The sequence below is a fragment of the Schistocerca piceifrons genome, chromosome 10, assembly GCF_021461385.2.
Source record: "Schistocerca piceifrons isolate TAMUIC-IGC-003096 chromosome 10, iqSchPice1.1, whole genome shotgun sequence".
Classification (NCBI taxonomy): Eukaryota; Metazoa; Arthropoda; class Insecta; order Orthoptera; family Acrididae; genus Schistocerca; species Schistocerca piceifrons.
In genome coordinates, this window is record NC_060147.1 from 77,830,942 (window position 1) to 77,840,464 (window position 9,523).

The 9,523-nt window shown below is 40.5% G+C and overlaps 1 protein-coding gene across 1 annotated transcript in view; it reads left to right on the plus strand.

Annotated features, from left to right (window-relative positions):
* LOC124718706 (homeotic protein Sex combs reduced-like) overlaps window positions 1-8,584 on the plus strand; it is a 314,948-nt gene extending 306,364 nt beyond the window's left edge. Inside the window, exons 3-4 of the mRNA XM_047244327.1 lie at window positions 2,046-2,273; window positions 6,460-8,584. Of these exons, the coding sequence (XP_047100283.1) occupies window positions 2,046-2,273; window positions 6,460-6,572 (341 nt within the window). The 3' untranslated portion in view covers window positions 6,573-8,584. The remainder of the gene's footprint in view (window positions 1-2,045; window positions 2,274-6,459) is intronic.
* Window positions 8,585-9,523: the final 939 nt, after the last annotated feature.

Genomic DNA, 9,523 nt, shown 5'->3' on the forward strand with positions numbered 1-9,523 from the left:
ACCTTCCAAGATGCAACATGGACAACGTCATACCAGCTAAGACATGTCCCAAACGTAGACATAGCAACATAGACATAGTAACATATGGCATCTGCAAACGAACGCTTGATAATGGCAAATAGTCGAAACGAGCTCGTCGTGTAACCTTGTAAATACTACGAGTGCAGCGGAAAACTATACCAAAAAATAGAATGGTGCCAATTAATTTCTCGTCTACAGTGTCCAGACCGTCAATGTACTCGGGGATGTGAACAGAAATTTTCACTTTTCGGGTTTTCGTTTGTGTTCGCAGCCGCGAGGGACTGTGTGACTCAATAGGGAACCTCTGGCCGTCGGAGGGGGATGATTTATTTTCGTGCGGTGGCAGCCAAGGACGGTGGCTGTACTAGGGGGTGTGGGCGCGGGGGTGGTAGTGCGGGGGAGGAGGAGGAGGCGTCGGTCTGGACAGACAGGCGGTATGTGGCGGAGGGAGGGCGGCACCCCCTGCTGAATTTTCTCTCTCTCTCTCTCTCTCTCTCTCTCTCTCTCTCTCTCTCTCTCTCTGTCGCACAGACACTCACGGAATCTATTTTCGTAGCCACAAAGTGTTACACACACACACACACACACACACACACACGCGCGCGCCATAAGACGAAGTAGTGGGTTGGAGCACTGCCTTACACTAGCTTTCACGAAAGCAGAAAAAGATGGTGGGAGTCGGTATGCCTGTGACATACGAGAGAGGGTTAATTAACTTTTCTGGCGTCATGTAATTAAATTTTACATTTCTGAATTTCTTAAGAAGTACTGCTTCTAATACACATATATGATAAATGCTAAAACGATTCATGGTAAAATGCACTGAGGTGACAAGTCATGGGGTACCTCCTTTTTCCTGGCGTAGTGCAAAAGCTCCACGCGACATGGGCTCAACAAGTCGTACGATATACCTCACAGAAGTACTGAGCCATGTTGCCTCTACAGCCGTTCATAATTGCCGTAGTGTTACTGGCGCAGTACTTTGTGCACGAGGTGACCTCTTGTATATGCCCTATGTCGGAAGTCTGGGTGTCCAAATAATTCGCTCGAATTGTCCAGAGTAGTCTTCAAACCAATCGCGAACAACTGTGGCTCGGTAGCACAGCGAATTGTAACCCATGTGGAACGTGTCAGACTAATAAAAGGTGTCTATACAAAATATTACATTACACAAAATATTACATGACACTTAATATTATTATTATTATTATTATTATTATTATTATTATTATTATTTTGGGTGAGGGGTCGGGAAATTACCCACTTACTTTATCCAAAAATTCAACTAATGAGTATAAGGAGTTTTCAGAAATTTCCTTTTAAATGTTATATGGCTCTCTGTCAGACTTTTGATGTTACCAACAGTGCACAGGCAGGGTGAATACTCCAGCGAGCGACCAAATTGTGTGAAGATGACCCCATCACGGGTTGAAACCGGTTATCGGCTAAATGAATAATGCGATTGTGGCTGTCATTTTGAATAATTGGCAATTTCGTTGATAAATCTCCTCGGGTTATCAGCCGAATCGTGGAGTCGTGTTGTCACAACGTTTTAACGAGTTTTTTACCTGGTGTTTTCATTTCCAGTGACACCTGAAGATGGCGGATAGAAAACTCGTCGAAACGTTGTGACAACACGACGCTACGAATCGGTAGACAATACCAGAAGATTTTATCAGTTTGTTTTGTAGTTGCAGTGTCTGTTGATGCCATTGTTGCTGTTGTTGTTGTTGCTGTCTTCGTCGTTGCCATTGTTGATGTTGTTGTTACCGTTGATGATGATGATGATGATGATGATGATGATGATGATGATGTTGCTGTTGTTGTTGTTGCCATTGTTGATGGTGGTGGTGTTGTTGTTGATGGTGTTGTTGTTGTTGTTGTTGCTGCTGCTGCTGCTGCTGCTGCTGCTGCCATTGTTGATGGTGTTGTTGTTGCCATTGTTGGTGTTGTTGCTGTTGTTGTGCGAGGTACGATGACATAATGTGTGACTGTAGCTTGGTTTCTTTATTTTCTGTCCACAGGCACCGTGAATGCCAATGGGGAGACGAAGCGGCAGCGCACGTCGTACACGCGCTACCAGACGCTGGAGCTGGAAAAGGAGTTCCACTTCAACCGCTACCTGACGCGCCGCCGGCGCATCGAGATCGCGCACGCGCTCTGCCTGACCGAGCGCCAGATCAAGATCTGGTTCCAGAACCGGCGTATGAAGTGGAAGAAGGAGCACAAGATGGCCAGTATGTCTGCCGGCGGTAACTACTACGCGGGGCCCGGTGGCGCCCTGGTGCCTTACCCAGGTTACCCGGCTTACCCGCATTACGCGCAGTTCGCCCACCTCGCCACGTAGGCTGGGGAGTGGTTCTACATGACATTACACTGTCCTACAGTAGGTCCAAGATAGGCCAGCGGCTCTTTCGCTCGTCGTGAATACTCCGTTAGGGAGACCACGCAAGACAACCTTTCAGTTTTCATCAGCTGCTATGAGCACGATACAGCAATGATGGTCTCACAGCGAGATTCCACTCGGAGCTGAATCAGCTCCAGCAACAATTGCTTATTTATCTCACTTTCTGATGAAACAGTACTTGCCTAAGTCTACACACAGCGCCACTTTGCGCTCATGCTGCAGTCCACGGAGTTCAAAGTCTACAAGACGTAACATTGCCTCTTCCAAATCGGAGCACTGAGTTGGATCTATGGCTGATCTCTTGGCACTTTAGGAACATTATTATGCATAGACGGTGAATGCCTGTTACTTTTCACGGTGTGCTACCACCACCACAAGGTTACGTGTTGGCCTCGCAGCAAGTTTAAATTACTTATTTCCATAATTTCGTGATGGTAGGGTCATTATTTATGTTGGTCCCAGTGCACGTACTCTGGCAATCAATATGGTGCGTCAAAATGATAGACAACTATTCGTTGACAAACCTAAGGCCTGCATTTGTTATGGAGCTGGTGGCAATTTGGGAAGTCTCAGACAGTGGAAGACTAGCATTTAGTGTTCACGGCTTATTATGAGCATAAGTTTGCTGTGTTCATCTCGACAGATAGATCGCGTCAGCACCAAAACTCTTCTCCAATCGATTACTTGCTTCCTTCTTTTTCCGGTGAGACAGCCGCTTCTAAGTTCATGAACATCACTATGCTCACCATTGCTTTCAGCAAGCTTCAGTCCAGAAACACGCCTACAACCAATGGAGGGATGATGACTGGCTGCACTCTTTCTACAGGAACAATGAAAGACTGTCGTTTAGTTTCTGTGATCTCCTATAAGCATGTGTCTACGACGTCGGTCTCACCGAACCCAAGGTACTTATTTTCCACATTTTCTGGCGAAACAGTCCTGTTTGTAGTTGGTCCCAATGACATACCCAGGCCCTCAACGTGAAATGTCTTCCTTATGGACACCCACCATTCTCAAGTCTTCGTTTGGTGTAGGATTGACGAGAATTTGGGAATATCCACGACTATGAAATCTAAACACTTCTGTTTCATCAGTTGTTACAAGGATATGTTATGGTCTCAGCAGCCAGAATACGCTCAGCACCAAAACACATTTACAATCGATTGCTTGCTTTATTCGTTTTCTGACTAAACAATCCTAACTTCATGCACCCTATTATGTAGACAGATCTTAGAGTCTGCAAGCTGAACGCCATTGTATCCAACGAGTTCTGCCTATATCCAATGTAGGAACGACAATAGGAAACATATCTTTTAAAAGATATAAAGAGGGACTGCCGTTTACTTTCCATTGGGTCTTATAAGCATATGTCTCACTGCGAACTCGAAGTCTTCATTTACAGCATTTTTAGGCGAAACAGTCCTTTCTCGATTTCGCCCCAACACACTTAAGATGGTCCTTAACGTTGAGTGTCCAGCTTATCAGTCACCGTTTCTCCCATGTCTTAATTTGGTTTAAGGCTGAGGGCTGTTCGGGAGCATTTATGCCAATGGCAGACAGTATTTCGTTTTCATGACTTGTTACGTGTTTACGATCTTGGTCTCAACAGCGATATTGCACTCAACACCGATCCTCCACTAGAATAAATTTCTTGCATTATCCTTTCTCTGAAGAAAGAGTCGTTTCTTAAGTTAACACTTCTCCTTGTGGGCACTGTGTGGTCCCAAACACGAAGAGTCTAACTTATGGCCAAAGTCTCTTGCCAGTCTCATTACTCAAACCAGGTGCTCATGATTAGCTGATGACTGTTTAGAGACACTCTCCTGGAGAGACAATGTAAGACTGTCTTTCTGGTTACATACTGTACAATGAGTATGGCTCAATGTTGATGATCTCGCTGTGGTCCACACTGAACCTTCCCTAGTACCAACTGCTATTGTAATTCTTTTTCCTGACGCAGCATTTTCTGGCGAGACAATCCTTTATTAATTTCGTACACCTTACTATTCTCGACATTTACTGCTGCCTGCAGACGAGAAACTCCAAAAGACGTGTCACTGCCTCTTCCAAATATCAGAATTAAGCCTGGTCTATCGCTGATGTAGGACTGATTGCTGTTTGGGAATATTGTTTTAAAGAAACACTGAAGTAGTACCTTCCAGTTTTTATAGCGTCCTACAAGCCAAGTTATTTTACAGTATAGTACTGTCCCTGCCAATGGTACTACGTGATACTCCAGTCCTGGCACATTCTCGCGTTCAGTGCGAAAACGACGGACCCATGTTGTTAGTTACTGACTTTCTGATAAAAGGTGACTTCGATATCAACTTTATATAAAAATTACAGAAAAATTTCACTCAGTTTTGTACCTTCTTCAGTACAGGGTACCGCCTGATAGATTTCTCGATGAAACAGAGAGAGAAGTAAAGTCACAACACCTGGTTTCTGTACTGCTTCCCAATTGTTGTTACGTAATTGTCTTTCATGTGCTTTGAAGAATGCGTAACGTCGAACGGTTCATTAGTATAATATTCTTTCAATGATTTATACATATCATTCTTCATGTACATGTATGAGAGACGTATGTAACGGATGTGTTTAAAAGGCTTTTCACCAGGAGTTGACTGAGGCCAATAAACGCCAGAAACATCAGCTACCTTCAATCCCTGTTTATCGTGCTTTGGGTACTAATGAAGTATCAACGTTCAATCTCTGTTGCTCGTGCTTTGGGGGCTAGTGAAATATCTTACTGCTAGTGAACGCTGGTTGCCAGACAAAATAATTAAACGATTGTTTCTGTGAACCATGAAGAGATGCTCTCCAGTATTTTTATGCAGCTGTGATGCATGATTTAATGCATATGTGTCTCCTATGATTTCGAACGTATAGTAAATTGTAAATCATACTTTTGTATATTCTATGAACAAATTCGGAAATAATACAGGGAGACTTGTTTTAACGGTTGCTGTGAAGCCACTAGTATATTTATATAAGCGCTAAAGAAAATGTAAAATATGTAGAGGGTTTTCCTTACACATTATTCAGCAGACAAATTTGTCTGATAAAAAGTAATGAACTCTCATCAGTTGTTCTGTTGAAGACAAGAAAATAAGTACTGTATTTCTCATAATTCATCTTTGCCTTGGTGAAAAATTTGGCGTTAAATGATAGAGTAACTTTCTAACAGTTGATAAACAATTTTCAAATTTGGTGAAAAGGCTCAAAACAACCCTGCTGGTTGATTTTAAGTGATGAGTAATCATCCCTGTGATGTTTATTAGAATCAATGGTAGCTTTATTTAATATTGAACCTTGATATAATTGCAGACAAAGCAGTGAAAATGAAATTCATTGCAAGAAAATATTTTTTGAATGTAAGTGGTGTTAACACTAAAAATCCTCCATGGCAGGGATATCATCTTCCCAGTATTAAGAGCAGACAGCTCTTAAAAACTTAAAGGCGCGAATTGTGTATTTGTGTCCCAAAAATTACCTAAACAACAACTGCTGTGTAGAGCGCAAATAGATCAGTACAGTGTTTGCGAGAATTTAGTTTCAAACTTCAGCCAAATACTGTACAACCCTTAGCAATCACACACACACACTTCACCTTAATAAAAATGTAATCATAGTTCTAAGGATACCCTTTCCAATCTAATCAATGCCCTTTGCAGTGGAACGCCATGCCTTCGAAAGCTGTTGCAAGATTGAATTAATGGCCAAATTCTTGTCACTGACAGAAAAAAATTGTGCGCCTGAGCGGGATTTGAACACCGATGTTGTGCCCCTCCGGGATGAAGGTCTTACTAGATGGGCTATCAAGATCTGTCAGTGACTCTTTTCTAAGCTCGTTCTACAATGAATGCTGTGTTTGCTCATCCTCATCTCCCTTTTCGTGCATGAAATATTTTCGGTATACAAATGCACAATGGTGCCTCCAAAAAATTGTTAGAAATTGTCTTTAAAAAAATTATTTGTGTGAGGGAATGGCTAGGAGCGCCGGTGGCACGTGTTGTATTTGCGTGTTGCAGATTTCCACCTGGCGTCACTCCAGGATGAAGGCTACGCGTTCCACCAGGCGATGGGCATGGGGGTGGGTCCCATGCAGAGAGGCCTGTACGCGTGCGGCAGCCCCTACAGTTAGTGGGAGTGGCAGCACTGGGGCCAACAACAGTAGTAGCACTGCACAAGCGGCCGGTGGCAGCGCCTGCTGCGAGGCGCCGCGCCGCGTCTCGAGTGGCAGGCCTGTCTCACGGACACTGCTGCCAACCCAGCGGCGAGAAAGGAACTGCACTTCCCCCAGTTGCACGGTTTTCCCTCTTCTAGCACAAACGACACACACGACACTAATGTACGATTGTCTGAAGAGGAAAAAATCTGTGGGGTTGACAGCACTCCCTTCTCTTTACCTTTATTTTGCCACAAAAAAAGGAAAAGCGCTTTGGGAAGGCCAGTGTCTACATTGATGGATCATCAGTTGTGCAGTGATAAAAAGACAACTCTACTACTATTTTGGCTTCAGTGTAGCCGAAGCAAATTACTTGAGTCTCATTAGAGAAATCAGAAACAAAAAAACATTTTATGTACTTTTGATGCAGCGCAGTATTTCGTGAATCCACCGTATTTAACTTATAGGGTGATTAAAAGTGATCTATCATCCACCAATAGGCATCAAAAATTTCAAAACACAGCAAAAATCGCTCTACAACCACATGATTAAACCATTTGTCAGCAAACTCCACAGAATATATTAGAATTGATTCTGTAAGTGACATTTATATATGCAAAAGATACGTCTGCAGAGGTGTACAGTATTTCACAACCAACTATTTTCCATTCATAAAAAACTTAAAGCATCACTCAAACTCAAGATCCAATGTAAATTGCAGTGCAGTGGTAAATTTTGGACACTATCCTGGTGTAACAAATTATTAAAATAAAATTAATATCCAGAGGTGGTTGAGTAAGTCTGATGCGGTTTCTGCAATATTGCAATGATCACTGTGACAGCTTGAAACAATCTAAGTATTATGTACAGTGAAACATGAAGACGTGTTTAATTTTCAAGTGGACAGTGAGATATTTGAAATATAGTTTACTTTGTACATAAAATGAAGCTGTGGAACAGTTAGATACCTGAATATGAGCAGTTAACTTATTGCCTGATACCCTGATATTGTATTGATAAAATATTTACTCTAGTATAAATATGCAAAATATTTATTTTAACGTTTATGTGAAAAAGTCAGAAATGACAGAGAATTTACTGTATATTATTCATGAGCACGGAATGCTGCCACTAAATACCTATAGCAAATAAATGTTTCCATTCCATTCAGGCAAATGCTACTCTGTTCTGTGCCATGGCTGTTGATGTCAAGCGTTCATTCAACAAGTACTTTTTATAGTTCAATTAAGGACTGTGGCTGATGTTTTCTATCTCCTTTGCTTTCATTGAATTGTCTCATTAATTAGAAAAAATACATATATTTCACAATGCTCTGTCACTACATACTTTAAGAATACTGCATTGTTTATAGAATAAAGCTATAAAGCTCGTATATCGTCTAGAAAAAGATTTGTCTTCTTGGCACTTAATATTCTCTTCTATTAAACAGTCTTAATCAGAAGGACCCAATACTGAGACTTCTCTGCATTATATTGATCAGGATTTAGGATGAGGAGGATATGTGTCAAGATGACAAACTTTTCGTAATAAGCTTCAGCTGCTACTTGAAACAAAAAAATATTCAGTCACTGGCAGTGTCATAAACAATATTTTAGAATTTAAGGCATACTCCTAATTGATATTTGCTCCTGTAAATCTCATGTCAATGTGATGTGTAATTATTAATTTGTATGATTGTTTATATTATAAATGTATAAATATAAAAACCTTCTGTGTATATAAGTGGAAAAAACAACTCGAAACCGTCTGGTCTATGAATATGTGATTGATGATGCATTACAGTGACTTCATGTGTGGTGTAATCTGAAAGCGTGTGTCGTGTATGTGTGTCAATATAAATATGTCGATACCTAGGTAATGTGAAAAAATCTTGGACAAAAAAATGTAAAATTAATATAGAACTTGCAGTTACAAAGAGTTACTCTCTTATGTGAATCCTAATTGAATAAATTAAACACTGTATTCAAGATAAGTATTTATCTTTCTGTCAGTTTTTCCTGTACACAGAATCCTCTCATACAGTTTACAAAATAACGACGCAGCAGCTTTTCTTCTGCAAACCAGTAAACATAGGATTTTTGTGAGAATGAATACCAGCAAAGTTATTAGAGTTGAAATTTATTTCCATGAACAAAAAGGTGATTTTAACATTTAGTTGTAGGTGGTTGCTACTGTCAATTTACATAGAGGCATTGCAGATTTTCGAGATAGCAACAGGTTTATGGACCACAGTAAAACTCTTAAAGTTATACTTTCATAATCCTGATTTTTAGATGTGGAACTTGGACAGTCATAAATAGAAAAGTACATACATAAACAGTAATTATGCCTTAAAGGTATGGTTAAAATACTAACAAAGCCTCAAACATCACACTAATTGTGTTACGAGTAGATAATTTTTAAAAAATGAAACCAGTAGATAGCTTGAATGCCAAACCATACAATGACAGAACAAAATTACACGACATCTACAAATAGGTTTATACACCACAAGCTATATGACAGTGTATGGTGAGGGGACAGCACAGGCCAATCATTAGTAATTTCAAAACATTACTGAATACTTGAGACAGTTGTAAAGCTTTGGAAAACGACAGCTTTGCTAACAAAGATATGCAGCACAACAAATCATAAAAAGGAAAAATGCAATATACAGAAAAAATAGAAATGATACTGATAGAAGAGTAAGTCAAAATACAAAGGGTCATAGTTTGAGACAATAGGGGCATAATTAAAATTAATTATCTAGTTAAAGGTTAGTTTCAACACCAATCTATAACATGCATGGTTTGGAATCCTGATTGCAGTACAATCTTTTTTTTTTTTTTTCACACAAATTAAGCCTTTTAAATTTATTTAAATTCAGGAAAATTGTAATTCTCTGAACCAGGAATCGATTGCCTAAC